General features: G+C 45.7%; 1 protein-coding gene across 1 annotated transcript in view; it reads right to left on the bottom strand.

The window, feature by feature from the left end:
• PPM1H (protein phosphatase, Mg2+/Mn2+ dependent 1H) overlaps window positions 1-20,424 on the bottom strand; it is a gene marked incomplete at both ends in the record, with an annotated part of 236,734 nt that overhangs the window by 125,373 nt on the left and 90,937 nt on the right. Inside the window, one exon of the mRNA XM_081082895.1 lies at window positions 3,407-3,748. Within this exon, the coding sequence (XP_080939021.1) occupies window positions 3,407-3,748 (342 nt within the window). The remainder of the gene's footprint in view (window positions 1-3,406; window positions 3,749-20,424) is intronic.

Here is a 20,424-nt window from a genome sequence, read left to right as displayed (position 1 = left end):
TGCGTGTTAGACATTTCAAAAGACCCAAGTTTACCTTGAAACAATGACCCTCAAAGACCCAATAATGAGAGGGACAGGAAAGGAAAAGAGTTGGCGATGGCCTTCCAGGCCATTAACACGAGAGTACACTGTGTAATTTCCCAAGCAATGTAATGGCTAAGTCAGGCACTGTTTCCATGACAATGGAGAAATTTTTTTCTGAAGTCCCTGATGAAGCAAAGGAAAAATAAGAGCATGTCTCTTTAATTAGTATAAACATAAGCATCATCCAAATGGGAACACTTTGAGAGTAAAAGGGTTGGACGCCGGGCCACCCCACCAAGCACCATGAAAACCAAAGAATAATGAGCATCTCGCTGCAAAGTCCAGGGGGGTCTCTGGCAGTTTTGGGGCCAAAAAGAACAATCTGGGAAAAATTCAAGTGTGAAGAGGAAGCTGAGGGGTGGGATGGACTGGAGAATAAGAGAAAGTTTTAAAGCCAAAAATTCATAACCAGGTCCTCCATAGGTGGGTTCTAGACGGTCTCTCTGGTTCACTTTGTATCATTTCTACCTTTGAAATCTACCTTCTAACCACGGTGGATGTCGGCGTGTTGCCTGCAGCCCATCTGGCCTCCCAGGTTTTGTCTGCTTCACTCCTCTCTGCCCCCCCGCCGCCCCCCCCCCCCCGACTTCTCCAGGGAACCCTGAGCTTGACTTCTTTATCAGACTCCTACGTCACCAACACTTCTCTCAAGGTCCTTCCCATTTATATCTTGTTTAATATCCGGCTTTGCCTGATTCAATGCTCTTTTCTCAATTAGGCTTGGCATCCAGTCAGTTCTCAACAAATACAGCGGTGGGCAAAAGTAGGTTTACAGCCGTTCATGTGGAAAATAATGCAATAATTAAAAATACAATAAATTCTGTTTTGAATATTCACAACTGTCAACCTACTTTTGCCCACCCCTGAATTTACTGGATTGAATGCATTACACAGGGAAATGTAACAATTAAGTCTCCAAGAAAAATGTCAGGTCATGAACTGGCTAGTTAAAAGCGGGGAAAAAAAATAATGATAAATAAGAATGAGGCTCCTTACTAAGTATTTTTCCGAAAGGGACTTTCATTTCAAGTAGAGTTGCTGCTAATAACCCGGAGCCATCAATGGCCAGAAGAGGCCCGAGACCCTGTGGAGGCCTGACTCGAGGTGACATTGGCCTCTGGTGGATAAAACTGAGAATACAGCAGTTCCAAGTAAAAGGAAAAGCTGCCATGGCACTAAGCAATGACTGAAAAACCCAAGGTTTCTTCTGTTTCTCACTTTTCTCCCACGAGGGCTGTGAGCCCATTGTCAAATTTCTACCTCAATTACATATTAGCATTCAGGACACTGGGTCTAGAACAGGGATGGGCAAACTTTTTGACTCGAGGGCCACAATGGGTTCTTAAACTGGACCGGAGGGCCGGAACAAAAGCATGGATGGAGTGTTTGTGTGAACTAATATAAATTCAAAGTAAACGTCATTACATAAAAGGGTACAGTTTTTTTGTTTGTTTGTTTGTTTTTTGTTGTTTTTTTTAGTTTTATTCATTTCAAACGGGCCAGATCCGGCCCGCGGGCCGTAGTTTGCCCACGGTTGGTCTAGAAACACTTATTCACATCAGAGTTCCATGAGAGCCGGAGAGTGAGCTAATATGATACTGAGCCCCAACAGGAGTTGGTCTTATTACCGTGATTCCTTTTCTCCTCAGTAATCTTTCCCAGCCTCCCGGTATTTTTCTTGGAAATGAAGACCACCAGACACTCCGGAGATGGAGGTGTACTTTAAACCACCTGCTACTCCAAGGGTAACTATTATCTGTGACAGGAGAGAGACACTGGGACCAAAGAAGGGACGGGTTAGAGTGAGGACAGGGTATAAGGCTGAGGTGCAAATATGTGAACTATTTTTGCCTTATAAACAAGTCAGATGATGCTGTGTAATATTATTTGCTTTTCTGCTGCCATTAGCACACGACCCGACGTCAGGAGATCCTGGAATGTGCATGGTGTGTACCTGCAATTCTGGGGTGGGGAAGGGGGAGGTCTCTAGCTGCTCTCACTTCACTTAATGGCTTGTCATCATTTTTAATCTCTAGGCTTTCAGGACATGGCCGCACACTCACCTTATTCAAGTCCTTAGATCAGTGGTTCTCAACCTTCTGGCCCTTTAAATACAGTTCCTCATGTTGTGACCCAAACATAAAATTATTTTTGTTGCTACTTCATAACTGTAATGTTGCTACTGTTACGAATCGTCATGTAAATATCTGATATGCAGGATGGTCTCAGGTGACCCCTGTGAAAGGGTCGTTTGACCGCCAAAGGGGTCGCGACCCACAGGTTGAGAACCGCTGCCTTAGACTATGCTTACATATCTTTGTCTGCATGCAGGTTGCTGCTCGCTCAGGAGGGGAAATCTTTGAAGCCCAAATCATTGCCTCCATAGAAAGGGATCTCAGAGAGGGAACGGGGTGCCCAACGGGAGCGGGGGCCCCCTTCTATGTGCCTGGGAGCAGCTGCACTCTCTCCCTGCGTGTGTTCTAGGAGTGAGGCTGCCGGGGAAGGAGGCTGACTCTGATGATCAGACGCATTCAAATTTACATGTACAAACAAACCCATGTTCCCAAGCAAAACAAACGATCCTTGGACATTGGCCCGTGCTTTTGTGAAGCAGTGAGAACCACACCGCCACACGTCACGTAAAATAGCTGTTCTCAGATCACATTTGTGAAAAGGGGGTCGGTCATTCTGAGCACTTCACTAAAAGCTCTGTTTCCCCCAAACACCTGGACCCCAGGCACATGCCTGTAACAGATGGCGACCACACTCATTTCAATTAAGTGGAAGTGTACCAGCTGGCATCAATACGAGCCTGCCCGAGAGAAGCAATAACGCATACATTTATTTAATAAGCCCATTGCCTCATGCACCATCACTCGCTTTCATCTTCTTTTTCATTTTGGCCAGCACGCGATGCCAGGAACTCCATCTTGCTGCCAACTTCTACCGAGAATGGAAACCCTATTATAAACGGGAGACCAGCAACAAGTAGACATGCCCTGTCCGGTAATCTTTAAGAAGCAAGCGTTTAAGCCCAGGCCGGGTGGCTGGGTGGGTTAGCCTTGACCGAGGAGCCAGGAGGTCATGCTCTGATTCCTGGTCAGGGCCCCTGCTTGGGCTGCGGGCTCCACCCCCAGGAGGGGGCGTGCAGGAGGCAGCAGATCCATGGTTCTCTCTCATCACTGATGTTTCTACTCTCACTCCCTCTCCCTTCCTCTCTGAAATCAATGAAAATACAATAAGAACAAATAAAAAGAAGCAAGAGTTTGGCCTCAGTGACCTCCCGGCACCCCCATCGCCCAGACCCTTCGGCCATACCTACCATTTCCTTGAACGCGCTCTCAAGGGCCCCGATGACCAGACACTCGTGGGGAATCTTCTTCTCGGTGAAGAAGCGCGTGGGCGGGGTGCCGGGGGAGCCGGGGGCCCCCACGCCTCCGCGGAGCGAGGCGGCGCGGGTCAGCGCGCGGCCGGCGGGCGCGCCCTCGGGCTCCTCGCCCAGGCAGGCGGGCGGCAGGACGGCCGAGTTCCGGAGGATCTCCACCAGCTCCCGCAGCTGCTCGGCCACGTGGTGCTGCAGCAGGCGGGACGCCACCACCGCCGCGCCCGACCCCGCGTGGCCGTCGAACAGCGACCAGTAGTGGCAGCAAACGCCTTCCGATTCCTGCGGGGAGAGGGACAGGGAGGCGTGAGGGCCGCGGAGGCCACCGGCCCGAGACACCCACATGGCCGGGCCCGCGGGGCTCCGCGCACCCGCCTGGAGGGCTGGCTGGGGTCTGCACACATGGGGGCGAAACGCCGCAGACAGCCTCAGGGCAGGGTCCCCGGCTCTGTCACTGTGGCTACCCCCCCCCCCCCCCCCCCCCGGGATGAAGCTCCCTGCCTCTCCACCAGGCGGAAGGGACCCAAGGGACCACGTGCTCATTTGGGCCCCTGTTTGAGCAGGAATCCCATACAAACAGATACGGGTTTAGAAGTCCAGCTTTAACCTCGAATCCCCACCTGGAGTTTGTGGAGAAAGGCCCCTTTTTTTGCAGGTTCTTCAAGGGGAAATAAACGGACTCGTGTTCCCTCTTTAGGCCTTTATATTCTCAGATAACTGCCCCATCCTCTCTGGTCTACAGCCTGAGTGTTGGAACACAGTCTTCCCTTCGACGCCCAGTCTAGTCCAGGCGTCACAATTCACATCTCCTGTCCCTGCCTCCTCCCTCCCCGTCTTCCAGCTGTCACGCAGCATCTGTTTCCTCTCCCGACCCCAATGCTGCTCACACAGCCATGTGCAGCCCGCAGCCCCACACCTTCCACGGATTTAGTACCTGTCAGGGGATTTCTAGACCATTTCAAAATGAACGGTTTTTAAAAAGCATGTTTGAATCACACATGCCTAAGGTCTTAGCTCTGGGGGGAAAAGGAGCTCAATTAAGATCTATCAAATACTGAGATAACACAGGTAAGGTGCATATGACATCCACTCTGACTGCTGGGCTTAATATCCTGCAACAATAAATACTGGGTTCTTTTTTAGCTGAAGCCATTAAATAAAACTTTCTTTTGGCCCATCTTATTTTTTTAATTGAAATATATCTGACATACAATAGTGTGCAAATTTAAGGTGTACAGTATGTTGACTTAGTACATTCATATACTGTACTACGATTACCATTACAGCAATAATGAGCATGTCATGTAATTCTTTTTTGGGTGGTTAGAATAATTAAGATATAATCTCTTGCAAGTGTAATTATTACCACACAATATTGCTTCTATATTCACTACGTTGTGTATTATATCTCATTGCAAGTCTGTCCCCTTAAAAAGCATCTCTCCTACCATTTTCGGTCTATCTTGGAATGATGCTGGAAGATACTATCTGGTTATGGGGACCTATGCCATTACTCTATTTGCACCCTTTTAAACTTTTCCACTCAATTCTGTGCGAGGTGCTAAGAGATAAACTGGTAGGGTTTTGTTTGCTTTTTAGTCACGAATATTTACTGAGCATTCTCTGTATGACAGGCACACAAAAAAGTAAGCAGTGGGGATAAACAACTGGATAAAAGAGATATCAGACATGGTCTAATATTAATCCAGTGGGAGAGAGAGACACCGATCAAATAATCACACAAGTACACATAAGACCGCGATTCTGGTGCGGGCTACAAGAAGAGGTCCTTGGTGCTGTGAGGCCACCTGCAGAGGGGCCCAGTGGAGGGGCTTCCTGTGACATGAGGACCAGGCTGAGGCTGCTTGGAAGGAAACAAGATAAGGAAAGGAGGGGAGAGAATGCCAGGCAGCAGCAAGAGCGGGTGCACAGTCCCTGTGGTAGGAAGGTGCCTAAAGAGCAAGCGGAGACTGAACCATGGCCATGTGGCTGAATAGGGCAGTGAGCAGGAAAGGAGGGGGGTGAGGCAGGAGAGGAGGGGGGTGAGGCAGGAGAGGAGGGGGTGAGGCAGGAGAGGGGGGGTGAGGCAGGAGAGGAGGGGGGTGAGGTCAGACTTGAGAGGGAGGTAGCAGCTTGACCACTCAGTCCTGCCTGGGCACATGAAGATTTTGCCTTTAGCCTAAGAGTAACAAAAGCCATTGGCTGAGATGGGAATGGCAAAGTTGATTTATGGTTTTAAAAGATCACTCAAATGATGCTAGTAGAGAAGAGTGGAAGTAAGGATGCCATCCTAAAAAGACATTTAACCTAATTCCGGCAGTGAGAAACACTTATGAGCAACTGAAAGTAACATAAAACAGGGGAGTAAGCCCTGTCACTCAGAGAAAAATTAATGGCAAGAACAATGAGTGAAGGATTAGAAAAATGGGCTCTAAGAGCATCCCTGACACCAATCCCCTGCGTGGGAGGCGGAGCGAGGTTAGGGAGGCCGTGCAGGCACTAGGCCCCGGCCGGGCCACTCTAGGGCTGGCCGTCCCTGCTGCCTACCATCTCTGTGCATGTTTTCCTAGTGAGGAAAATGCAGGTGACAGCTATCTTATGGGGCGGGGGTATCTGGGAGGGTTAAATGGTAATTTATGTGAAGTGACCGGTTAAGCAACACAGCATACACTGTGTGTGGCTGCTACCATTACATTACAATACGATTATGGGTGAGTCGTTTTCCGGGCTTTTCAGTTCTTCAGCAAAGGGAGGGGTTACCCTCGAAGACGCCAATGCTTCTACTAACTCTGAAAGTCCTGTGTTTAAGAAGTACAGATCAGTGTGGGCTGGGGGTGTGGAGGAAGAAGTTGGGCCTCGAAGCCCAAATAAGTAGACGTTGATGGCTTGGAGGCGATATGGAGGCCCAGGAGAGGCAAGTCCTAGGAGGCTTAGGTGATGTGGCCGACTCCGGCAGGTGCTTACCGGAATCCACTCCCCCTTCTGTCTCACCACTGATTCTGTCTGGGGCAGCAATGTGGCCACTAAAAATACTTCCCCAGCCTCCCTTGCAGCTGGGTGGTCATATGACCCGGTGCACTCCAGGGAGCTGCAAGTGGAAGTCTCCTGGGTGCAACTTCCAGAAAAGCTACTGTTTTCCTGATAAAAAGGACAACTCAACTGGTACTGGGTTTGTCTTTTATCCTTCCCCCTTTCTTCCTGCCTGGGTCACAGAAGCAACACCTGAAGGTGGAGTAACCCTCCTGCTAAAAAGGCTGACAGCTGTAACTCTGTGGTGGGGCAGGAGTCAGGACCTGGCCCGGGATGCCTGGCACGGGAGGCCACACAGCACAGCCCACCTCGGGGCGTCCTGCCACGCGGGCCTCAGGACATTTTGAGGGCCTCTGTTAGATTCTGTAGCGAAAGCTGGGGACAGGGAGAAGAGCGGATGGGCATGTCTACATAGCATCGGGGAGCTGTGGCATGAGGGGCGGAGGGAAGCAAGCAGGATGAGGAAGGCGCAAGCACAGAAAAGGATGAGCAGTAATCCAAGCAGCAGAATAAGACAGAGCCCCGGGCATCCCTGGGTGGAATTCAGAGCCCGTGAATCTCTATTTTCAAAAACTTCTGAAACTTAGCAGTTCCTCCTATTATGACTGCAAGGCAAAGCCTGTGACTCAGTTGCCAGCAGAAGTAAAGCACTGCGATTCCACACGTCCTGACTGAGTGTTGATGCTCGCCGCGACCTGCGACGGTGGCAGCAGCTATTAAAGCCACCTCTGGCTCTTGTCATTTGCCGCATTAGTAAAGTACATGCTGCCATATTATATCCTCACGACCTGGGAAAAGTGGCCAAAGGAAGGGAAATCTTGCTGAGCGCATCGAATTCCCCAGACTCCGGGCCACCAGAGTAAAACCCGCACACAGTCCTCCTGCACCCGATTTCAGTGAAAACCCAGCCACGTGTCTGAGGAGGCTGCCGCAGGCGCAGGCGAGGGGTGCAGAGGCGCAGCTGTCTCAGGGTCCAGGTGCAGTTTACACCACCGTCGTCATGTTTCTAAAGCCTTGATTTAAACCAAAGCAGATCAAACTCCACGAACAAACAGGCTACACTGCAATGGAATGCTACTGCATTTTTCAAAAGCAGCTCTGAAATTCTCCTGACAAGTATTCCAAGCATTTCCTCCAAGCAAAGGCAGGGCGCTTGGCAGTAACCACAGCAACCAGGTGACAACACGCCTGGGGGCTTTCCAGGCAGTCAAGAGGGCACCTGGCTGGGGGACTTCTGAGTGGGGCCCAGCGGGCCAACACTTCCCTTGTGAGAACTTTTCCGCACAGCAGTGCTATACACTCTGGTACAGCTCATTTTAAAATGCAATTAATAATGTTTACAGCTAAAACTTGTAAGACAATTTTTCCACAAAGAATTTTTCTCACCCTGGCTGATGTGGGGACCAAGCCCAGACCAGCGAAGTATCTCTAAAGGTGGGGTCCCACCATGATCCTCTGTAAAGCCCCCCCTCCCACACACACACACACCTGGGGATTGTAACGAGCAGCCAAAGTTGAGAACCCCTTGTCTCATGGAAAGGGGGCTGCTAAGCAGTCAGGAGACTCACTTTCTAGCCCAGGGGTGGGCAAACTTTTTGACTCGAGGGCCACAATGGGTTCTTAAACTGGACCGGAGGGCCGGAACAAAAGCATGGATGGAGTGTTTGTGTGAACTAATCTAAATTCAAAGTAAACATCATTACATAAAAGGGTACGGTCTTTTTTTTTTTTTTTAGTTTTATTCATTTCAAACGGCAGGATCCGGCCCGTGGGCCGTAGTTTGCCCAAGGCTGGTCTAGCCCCAAGTCTGCCCTGGGTTCGCTGTGTGACCTCGGAAAGTCACTTACATTTCCCTGAACTGACCAGACGAGTGGTGTGCAGACTGTCTTCCTGGTTCCGATGTGGTGCCTCAGGAAAGAGGGAGTGAGGTGGGCGCTTAAGCGATGAGTTCCTTTGACAAGTTCAACCAGAGCAGCGCAGTTTTATCAGCTATCAACACCAGGGTTTTGCCCGGCTGGTATGGCTCAGCAGTTGAGCGTCGACCCAGAAACCAAAAGGTCGTGGTTCGATTCCTGGTCAGGGCATGTGCTGGGGTTGTGAGCTTGATCCCCTACTGGCCACACAGCACAGCCTACCTCAGAGGCAGTGATAAGCCCACTGCAAGCCCAGCATGCAGGAGGCAGCTGATCGATGCTTCAGCTGATCCTCTCTCATCGATGTTTCTATCTCTCTATCCCTCTCCCCCGCCCCTCTAAAAATCAATAAAAACATACTTAAAAAATAGAAAGAAAAAACACCAGGGTTTTGCAAAAGATTTTGGACAAAAAGATACAACTGTGTAAAACAAAATTTCCAAGCCCTTGAACTAGATAAAACCAAGCCCATTAAGAGATTTCAAAACGTTCAGTGTCCTCCTAGGGCAAGGAACTTAAAGTGAGTGATACACTATTGTGGGAAGGTGGGCTCTCACCACATGCTTTGACTCCAGGCCAGCCATTAAAGTGTAAGAGACCACAGACTCACAGAGACGCCTGGGGATGGGTCAAGGCACCCTTTCCATCATTTAACAAGCCTCGCACTGCAGGCAATGTTCTAGATGCTTCACACACATTAGCTCAGTGGTTCTCAACCTTCCTAATGCCGCGACCCTTTAATACAGTTCCTCATGTTGGGGTGACCCCCAACCATAAAATTATTTTCGTTGCTACTTCATAACTGTAATGTTGCTACTGTTATGAATCGTAATGTAAATATCTGATATGCAGGATGTATTTTCATTGTTACAAATTGAACATCATTAAAGCATAGTGATTAATCACAAAAACAATATGTAATTATATATTCAATATGTGTTTTCCGATGGTCTTAGGTGACCCCTGTGAAAGGGTCGTTTGACCCCAAAGGGGTCGCGACCCACAGGTTGAGAACCGCTGCATTAGCTCAATAAGCCTTCCTCCAAACCTATGAATAACCACTCTACAGGAACGGTGATTCTCCCCATTCTACAGAGGAGAAAATGAGGGACGGAGTGTAACTGTTCGAGGTCACCACCTCAGTGATGCGGCCGGGGTCAGAGTCCCTGCCCTACACCATCAACCCCTGTGTGAAGCTAAATACCCTACCCCGCCCTCCTCCAGCCCCTGGCGGAAAGCTTGCCCTAATGCACACTTGGCACTCAAATCTACTTCTCCACTCTGCAACCTGAATTGGAACCTGGATAATATTTCCTAAAACACAAAATCTGATCGTATTTCTGTGACCAGTCTGACAACATGCTAAGAAGCTGGCTCCAGTCTCTGAGCCCCTCTGGGGGTGTGCAACCTCTGATCCAGTCTCTTATTCTCTCCGACTCCAAATCCCACACAGAACTACGGCACTTGCAGCTCATCACAACCGCTGCTAACCCCACCCGCTCTGCTCGCCCCCCACTGTCTTAATATTCAGCTTAAACATCATCTCCAAACTCTCACTGCACCCTGAACCCACCCTACTGCAGAATTCGTCATATTGTACGTGATCAGTCACCTGCTTGGGCAATGACAAAAAGAAAGAATATTCTGGAAAAGGGGAACTAATAGGCAATGCAGGTGAAAAGAGGAGTATATGTGGTGTCAGCCCACGGACCCACCAGGGTTATTTTAGAAGTTGGGTAATGTACATATGCACCTTCAAGTGACTTCACACACACAGATCCCACCTGTCCTGATACGTCCGCATAGAAAACCACAGGCTCTGCAGCAAGACACCTGGGCTCTGGAATTTACTATGATGTGATCTTAGGCAAGTTTCTTACCTTCTCTCCACTGTTTTCTTAAAGAACAAGATAAAAGTAGGATATAGACCAGCCGTGGGCAAACTACGAGCCCGTGGGCCGGATCCGGCCCGTTTGAAATGAATAAAACTAAAAAAAAAAAAGACTGTACCCTTTTATGTAATGATGTTTACTTTGAATTTATATTAGTTCACACAAACACTCCATCCATGCTTTTGTTCCGGCCCTCCGGTCCAGTTTAAGAACCCATTGTGGCCCTCGAGTTAAAAAGTTTGCCCACCCCTGGGATAGACTATAAGGACTCACTCATTTAAGGCATGTCTCGGAGTCCCCTCTCCTATGTGCCAGGGTCAGGCTGCCCACTGGGGTGGTAGCAGGGACGGGAACATCATGGCTCCCAAGCTCTGGAAGCTAACACTCTAGAACATGAACGGGTAACTACACATGTGTTAGGAAGGAGAAGTGCATGTGCCACAGGAGTGGAAGACGTGTAGTAAATGTGCAGACAACCACGGGCTGGGGAGGTAGGGGTGTGACCATAACAGGATAACACAAGGGAGCAATTCTAATGATAGAACTGTTGTAGCCTGGTAGTGACTACATGAATATATATATATATATATATATATATATATATATATATATATATGTTAAAATTCATAAACTATACACCAAAAGAAACATACTGTATAATAATTTTTTAAACAATAAATAAAATGTATAGCACTATGTCCAGCATAGAAGCGAAACAAAAAAGCTAGAAGCAATAGTAATTCCTTAAACTCACTATCCAATGGCCGGGGTGGAGGAGCATGAGCAGGCAAAGGGCTTAAGGACACCCTTACCCTGGGACGCCATGATGCGCACGTTAGCTCCTTACTTGTAACTCTGTCCGTGGGACGCTCACCTTCCCCTCACTGGGCAGGTCACTTTCATTCTCCTTAAATTCTTTCCGACGGAAAAATCTAAGTTCACAGTACATCTACTGAGTATCTACTGTGTTCATCCTCACCACACTACCATAACATGGGCGTCATTATCCCATCTTGCCAATGGTTTAACGAGGGCACAGGCAGTTAAGCAGCTCTCTCGCATGTGGTGATATCCAGATTAGAACCCAGGCTCCAGATTCCAAGTTCAGGGATCTTTCCAATTTCCCAATACACACAACTTTGTGGAATTAATCTCCCTGGTTTCTGCGACCCTGTAGCCTTTAGGACAGGGGTGGGCAACCTTTTTGTGAGTGCATGCCAAAACCAGCAAAATCTCTGATTCAAAATTCTTTTGCGTGCCAACCCTAATTTTTTGAGAACATGTTACGCCTACTTGATATCTCTTAAGGTATACATACGTGAAGAGCCTTGAAGAAATAATAAAATTCATTTGAGTGACAAAAACACAGTATATGATGATGAAAAATACATTTATTTTTTAATGTATACATGTACACTGATAGTCCGACAGAAAACTTTATGACTCCATTTGATATTATCAGTGGGACTTTTGCTGCTGCATCACTGATGACAGAGATTTTACATCAGGTTTATATTTCGTGACCTTCAGAGATACGCACGAGCTACTACTTTCATCTGTCAGGGTGCTCCTATTACGAGACTTAACAAAATTCATCACTGAGAACAAAGATTCACAATTGTAAATGGAAGACTATGAGAGGGTTTCGAGTGCCAGCAAAAGTTACTGGCATGCCATGTTTGGCATGCGTGCCAGGGGTTGCCCACCCCTGCTTTAGGACCTCTGCACTAATTTACTTTGTTGCTTACCAGAAGCTGCATACGTGTCCTGGGCCATGCACTAACTGCTAAAACTTCTCCGCAGTGGCCCTGGATTAACCTCTGGTAGAATCAGAAAATGTCCCTGGGTCACCGGCCCAGGATGCGAAGTTCTACACCTGAAAAATCAACCCTTTAAATTCAGAGTCACATACTCTAAACACAACAATTTTAAAATCACTAATATTATTTTAACAACCTTTTATCTTGTTTTTGCCTCAGACAGCGTGAGTGCAAAGTGCACTCTACTTTGAGAAAAGCACGATTGAGCCCTTTCCTGACCTACCACATAATTAAATTTGACAGCCATCGCGTATGCCACACAGAAGATGACTTTGAAGCACTTCCCCAGCCGCACTGCAAATTATTTCACTTATAAACAGTACAGTCTTATTTGTAATTTGCAACACATACACGCATTCCCACCTCCTTCCAGGAAGACACCTGCAACCAAATAAAGAAAGATTCCAGAAGGTGACAAATTAAGAATTGAAAGTTCACAGTTTCTCCTTTAGGATTTCTCTACAGTAGACTCAATGTCACATTCTCCCTTCTCACGTTCTAGAAACCGCTTTTTAATAATGTTGCGTATTGTCTTTTATCCTATTTTCATGATTACCTATAATGCCAGAACTTGAATTACTGAGTTGTAACTGGGGAAGAGCTTCTTGAGTATTTCAATAAATATAAGACTGCTCCAAAGAGAAATTTATCCACTGAACCGGGAGCTGAAATAAGTCCTGCTACAAGCAGCGTGTATCCATTTTGGCTCAGGTGAAATTACAGCACAGCTAACCAAGTATGTAAAAAATCAGTAGCCTAGCCCAGCCAGTGTGGCTCAGGGGTTGAGCATCAACCTAGGAACCAGGAGGGCAAGGTTGGATTCCTGACCAGGGCACATGCCGGGGTTGCGGGCTCATTCCCTAGTAGGGCTGTGTAGGAGGCAGCCCATCAGTGATTCTCTCTCATCACTGATGTTTCTCTCTCTCCTTTCCTCTCTGAAATCTATAAAAATATATTTTTTAAAAAATCAGTAGCCTAAACTTCAGCCCTACTTGAAGCAGGAGCCACATCAACTCTGGGGATCCCACAGGGAAGACAGCCTCCTAAGCCATCTGGGAGGCAATGGGGTGGCTCTTCTCCTGGAGAGCTGACAAAGAAAGGGAGATTCTAATCTAGACAAAACTTGGATGTTTCCTATGGAGTCCGGCAGATGAGCTGAGACGTAGGGCAGGAAACACAAAGGCGAGGAATGTGGTCTGACACGTCTGTGCCAGCGTACAGAAGTGGGGAATTCGCATTCTCTTACTCACTGCACAGATGGCTAACAATTTACAGCCCCCTTCCCGGATCCGCCCTCCCAGGTGAGCACTTGCCACAATAACGCATGCAAGGCTGAGGGGCGTTCAGAACAGCCAGTCAGCACGTAGGAGGGAAATTAGAAATTCTTTCATGTTTTTTTTCATCTAGAGCTGAAGAAATCAAGCATTGCTAGTATTTGCCATACAGACTGACTCTGGCGCCCTCAAGTGGTAGGTTTGTCAATTTTCTCCGCGAACATGGATGCTCTCTCATACCCATCAGCTTTGCTAGATTGTGACCCATAACTGGGTACCTGCTCCCCAACTAAGTGGTCTTGTCCATGGTATTACTAAGTTTTCAACTAAGTTATCCCTCACAAACTGGAAAAGAGGTTTTTAAAAAATTTCTGCGAAGAAACTGCTGATAGAAAATATGAGCAAATAAACATGTCGCAGCTGGCACTGAACTCACTCCAAGTCATGCCAGTCTAGTCATATCTGACAGTAATAATCCTTCTAGCCAAAAGTATCCAGAATAATCATCATTCCAGCCAAAAGAATCTGAAGTGCTCAAGGACATAGTTGAAATTTGGGATCAGACTCGCTATTGTTAATGATGAACTGTGCCTTGAGATATTCGCTAATGGGAACATGAAGTCCTGGCTTTTAGCAAGACAGTAAATGAGTCACTGTGTGAAAAACACTTAGGCCAATGCCTAGCATATGATAAACACCATATAATAAACACCATGTAACAGTTAGCTGTTATTATTTTAAAACATTGCCTTTTTATCCTCATTGCCTTTCATTTTTAAATACGTATGTAAATATATAACTATGTACTATATGGATATACAGCAGTATAATTACATATCAACAAATGAAAAAATACATTGGGGGTACCGATTCAAAAATGATATTCAAGTGATAGTTTGGAGATGGCTACTTCAAAAATAGTTGTCCTATGGCAGCAGTTCTCAACCTGTGGGTCGCGACCCCTTTGGGGGTCGAACGACCCTTTCACAGGGGTTGCCTAAGACCATCGGAAAACACATATATAATTGCATATTGTTTTTGTGATTAATCACTATGCTTTAATTATGTTCAATTTGTAACAATGAAAATACATCCTGCATATCAGATATTTACATTATGATTCATAACAGTAGCAAAATGACAGTTATGAAGTAGCAACGAAAATAATTTTATGGTTGGGGGTCACCACAACATGAGGAACTGTATTAAAGGGTCGCAGCATTAGGAAGGTTGAGAACCACTGTCCTATGGGAAAGTGTGGTGTCCTCCTGGCTGCCTGCCCTGAAGACACAAGTACTCCGCTCCTTTGACATTCATCTTCCCTTCCTTACCCCAACCCGCCAGGTATTACGATCACCTGAGGAGGGGCCCTATCTATCAACAGCATGAAAGGACCATGACAAGTGCAGAAATCCATTCTGAGTGAAACCTCATGGCTGATTTCACAAAAGGCTGAGCCTGAGCCTGAGCCTGGGATGCACTCACCGCCCTTTCTCACTGCCAGGTAAAAGGAATTATGTACTTCTTTCCCATTGTTACCTTTTTCCCACTGGGGAGGCACAGACTTGACCTAGTCTTCTGATTCCCCACTATAAACTACCACCATATGGCTTGACTTCCATAAACTTTCTGGCCAGTTTTCAAGGTATCACTGTGCAAAGGGTAACTAGACTCTAGAGGAACTGCTTTAAGCATTTTATCCACAGTGCTCTCAATCATCCGATCTGCACAGTAACACCAGCAGAGGGGGATGAATAAGTTGATGACAGAGCTGACAGGAGGAAAAATTTGAGCAACTTCATCAAGTCCTTCCTAGGACCCATGCTCTGTTGCTGCCTACTTAGAATCATGCCCATACTGCACAGCTTGCTTCTTTGTTTTTAGCCAAACCTCTCTTTTTTACTAAACTACTCAAATATTTTGCTCCCCAGTGGGAAGAACCCTAATGTCACATGCTTAAGTGGGAATGCTGCTTCCTTCTTAGGAGCTGACAGTATAAAATGGAGATTCCTTTAATTCAGTTCCTCCAATGTTATGAGGCAGAGGGATGTATGTCAAGGTTGGCTAGTTTGGGGTTTGTTTCTTAATTGGCAATTTAGTTCCATACCTTAAAATATTAAATTAATTTCTGATAGGAAGTATAAAGTTTGCAACAGTTTTGGTTTAGTTGTGCTTTATTCTAGACCAGCGATTCTCAACCTTTTTCATCAAATGGCATGCATAAACTAATTACTAAAATTCTGCGGCACACCAGAAAATATATCATATTTTTTGCCGACATGACCAAAATAATAGGTATAATTTTTATTCATTCATACCAGATGGCTATTGTATTGGCTGTTGTCATTTATTTATTTGATAATCTTAGGGAAAAGAAGTCAGTGCCCCTGATTAGATAGTCAGGTATTGCATGTTTTAAAAATTCTTGCACACACCAGTTGAAAATCATTGTTCTTGACTGATAAATTAGCTCAGAAATGTTAGCAAACTATTACTTTATACCTCAATGACTTCTCCCTAAATGAATTTACAATATAATATAAATGTGAAATAATAATGACATGCAGCTGCAAACTCCACTATTAGAATAAGAACAGATACTACTCACTGAGCACTTACCATACATCAAGCACTATTCTAAGCAGTTTTCCTTTTTTTAACTAACTTAATTCTAACAGCCCTAAAATAGACAAAAACTATTATTCCCAATTCACAGATGAGGAAACAGAGCCAAGCTGAGAACAAGTAACTTACACAGGTAACTCATGAGTGGCACAGCTGGGATTCAAACTCAAGACACTCATTCAATCAGATGGCTTTTTCTTTTTGCCATGATTTTATGCAAACATCGACAATTTAGCAAGACAAAATGACCTATAAGGACAGGATGATGATGAACAATTTCCTTTCAATTCTCTTATTCACCCGAGTCAGTAAGAGCTGTTGTCCAGTTGCTAAGTTGACAGGGTACACTACTAAATAACTCCTAAATTAAAAGAGAGATCATAGCCCTGGCTGGTGTTTCTCAGTGGTTAGAGCACTGGCCCATGGACTAAAGCAGTGGTTCTCAATCTTGGCTGCGCATTAGAATCACCTGGGAATCTTCTTAAAATCCTGGTTTCTGGGATAATTTCCAGAGGATGAGGCCTAGGAATCAGGATTTTAACAAGATTCCCAGGTGATTCTAATGTGCAGCCAAGGCTGAGAACCACTGCACTACAGGGAACATACCTGGGTTGCAGGTTCAACCCCTGGATCAGGTCAGATGCGTGCGGGAGGCAATCAATCGATGTGTCTCTCTCACATCAATATTTTTCTTTTTCTCTCTCTTTCTGTCTCTCTCCCTCACTCCCTTCCACTCTCTCTAAAAATCAATGGAAAAAAAATATTCTTGACTGAGGATTAACTAAAAAAGGGAGAGAAATCGCAATGGAAATGAGAAAATATTTAGTATCATATGATATTGAACATTAGGAGTTACTCCTCTTCCTTTACTTCAGACTTTTCCATAGACGTTTTTCTGGCACATTTTCCAACTGCTAATGAATAAAGAGGCGGTATGTTACAAGTTCTGACTCTGAGGTTGCAGTACCTGGGTTGAAATCAGGCTCCACACTTTCCAGGTCTGTGCCTCAGTTTCCTCATCAGAAAGATAAAGAAAATATTGCCTCTGGCAATATTCTAATAACTTAGAGCTCTAGGGAAATCCGGTCACAAGTGAAGCAGGGAGAAAGCTCTATTTCCTTCAGCCTCCACACTTGCTACCGTGGGGAAATCTGCGGGACCAAGTCTTAGTCGTGTCCTCAGCTACTGCACACATCTTGGTCAAACCCAGTCTTCAGAGTAAACCAACACCCACCGAGCAGGGGACTGTAAAGCTACTCTCACTGCCTCCGACCGGCAATTCCTGGTTGTAAAGTCATCCTTCTCACCCACTGGTGAGAGTCTCAGTCTGTGGAATTCAGAGTTTTGAGAGAAACCCCTGAACTCTGGCTTCAAAGAATCCAAGTCAATAAATAGAAAGGTTATGTTCTTTTCCCATGCCCAGAACAAAGACCTTGATTAAGAGGGAAATTTAGAGTAATAAACAATGAGAGAAATGAAAGGCCGCTCCTATTGTCTCTGTAGAGCTGACATCATTGCAGGAAGCAGACTGCCAAACGAGGGCCAAGTATCCCAGGAGTCCAGCCACTGTGGAACCACAGCAACCTGCCCTTCGCGTCCCGGGGGGTGAACGGCCTTGCAGAAAACAGAGGGAAAGAATAGCAAATCTTCACTCTAGAGAGTGGAGATGGACCCTCCTCATTTCCCTTGCACTTCCCCCCATCCCAACTGGATCCTATCTGCCTAGAATTCCCACAGTGCAGTCCTAGCCTCTGCTGAGAAAGATAATCAGCTTTCCTCTCCCCTGCTGAAGAACTTGGCCACGACGGGACGCCGCCATCTCCTGTTATTGTAATTAGACACTGAACTAATAGATACTGAAACCACATACTTTGAAGTGTTTTGACTAAATCACCCAACCTGAGGGTGCTCCTAAGGAAACAGACTTGGAATGCATGTGTCCACCGCCTAGTCTTAAACCCCAAACCATCTGTTCCAAAGAGGGAGTCGGACGTGGGGGAAAATGTTCTGTTGTTGTCACAATGCCCTATTCTCCCACCCACACTCCTAACTTAAGGGCAAGAACTTTCCTTTCTCCATGACAGTGGATATTCCACTGTATATATAACTTACAAAGTGATCCCCTGATAAGTCTAGTATGCATCTGTCTTCATATATAATCTATCTCTCTATATAAAAGCCTAAGCGACCGGCCCACTGGACATGCACTGACCACCAGGGGGCAGACGCTCAATGCAGGAGCGGAAACCACAGGCATGGAAACATGAAACAGACTGATGAATCTCAGTGGGAAGGGGAAGGGGGGAGGGTGGGAAGAAATTAAACAAAGGTCTTATAAACTTACCAGAGGCCTGGTGCACGGATTTGTGCACCAGTGGGGTCGCTAGGTCTGGCCTGTAGGAATAGGGCCCAAACCGGCAGTCCGACATCCCCTAAAGGGTCCCAGATTGCGCGAGGGCACAGGCCAGGCTGATAGACCCCAGCGGTGCATGAATCCATGCACTGGGCCTCTAGTTATTACAATATTACTGACTATATTCCCTCTGAAGTAATTTACATTCCATGACCATTTGTAAGTGCAATTTTGTACTTCTTAATCTCTTCACCCAGCCCCCCAAACCCATTCCCATGTGACAACCACCAGTTTGTTCTCTGTATCTATGAGTTCGTTCGATTATTTATTTTGGTTTTTAGATTCCACATATAAGTGAAATCATATGGTCTTAGTCTGTGTCTGACTTATTTCCCTTAGCATATTTCCCTCTAGGTCCATCTGTGTTGTTGCAAATGGTAAGAGTTCATTATTTTCTATGGCCGAGTAATATTCCATTGTATACATGTACCACCACTTTTTAAAATCAAATTATCTACTGATAGACACTTAGGTTGTTTCCATACCTTGCTTAATGCATATGAAACGTCCTTTTCTGTCTCTTGGTATAGCCTTAGTTTTAAAGTCTACTTTGTCTGAAATAAATATTGCTACCTGCACTTTTTAGAAATCCATTTACATTTAAAATAATTATCGATAGCTATGTAGGCATTGCCATTTAATTATTCACATTCTTGATCTTTCTGTTTCCCCTTCTTCTTCTTAAAGATGTCCCTTTAACATTTCTTGTAATACTAGCTTGGTGGTGATGAACTCCTCTAGCTTTTTCCTATTTGGGAAGGACAGGAACTTCTTAACACTAGGTTTATAAGGTGCCCTCAAGAGTGAACTCATCTGGTGTCACCTTCTTTATCTCATCCCTAGAACGAGGTACTTGAGAAATGAAAAGCAAAGTTCTTAGAAAAGCTATGCTTGCACTTGAGGCTGGCAATAATCATGATAAAGACTCCTTAAAACCTCTCAAATCAAAGGAAAGAAAACCGAGGAATGGTGATTAGTTCCCACAAATCTTGGGAGGCGGGCAGGAGGCTGTTAGGCATAAGGTATTGCCCAGAAAGTGAACAGGATCTTTCCTAAGGGACAATCTTATAAAAGTATCTTTTGGGAATGCTAGCATTTTATTTATTTATTTTTATTTAAATATATATTTTTTAATGATTTCAGACTGGAAGGAAGAGAGATAGAGATAGAAACATCAATGATGAGAGAGAATCATTGATTAGCTGCCTCCTGCATGCCCCCTACTACGGGGCGGGGGGGGATCGAGCTGTGCCCTTGGCCTGAATCGAACCTGGGACCCTTTAGTCCGCAGGCCGATGCTCTATCCACTGAGCCAAACCAGCTAGGGTGGGAATACTAGCATTTTAGATTCTCTTCCTTCCTAGGTCCCCAAACAAAGAATCAGAGGCATGGAAATGTTAAGAGGCTTGCATTATTGTCCATTGCACTATGTCTATTTCCAACCTGCCTGGCTGTGGGCAGATGGTTCTTTACACAGAAACCACCCAACATGACACAGGCACAGGCCAAGCTCCAGCCCTGGCCTGTCACAGAAAACATCCTTGCCTCCTTCATGTCCACTTCGGATGTTTAAAGACTTCTTTATTTCACTGATTATATCTCTAACCTCTAAATTCAAAAAGAAACTGGATTCATTCCTGAGTATTTTGTGAAGGAGAATACAATAACTCAACGTCTCCTTGCATTTCTTCAGGTGAAAACGTTACAGTGCAGAACACTTTTACACACTTTTACTTGTATCCCTTTTACGTTTTATGAAATCTTCCAAACACTGCTCCTTTAGTTCTCGACATTTTCCTTATTTGTGGATGGAACCTGAAAGTACTTTGTTTTCTTTCTTGTAAGTCAGGAGCTCAGCCAGATCCAGGGAAACAACACTGGTCTGGTAAGTGCCTCAGGGAAGCCAGGAGAAGCAGAATATAATGTATATTATTGTACCCACCAAGTCTTTTTGTGTGTGTTTTTTAGGTTTTGTTTTCACACAGGAAGAT

Source organism: Myotis nattereri, assembly GCF_964212035.1.
Source record: "Myotis nattereri genome assembly, chromosome: 2".
Lineage (NCBI taxonomy): Eukaryota > Metazoa > Chordata > Mammalia > Chiroptera > Vespertilionidae > Myotis > Myotis nattereri.
Note: the sequence above shows the minus strand (reverse complement) of the source record. Positions and strands in the feature narration are given on the sequence as shown.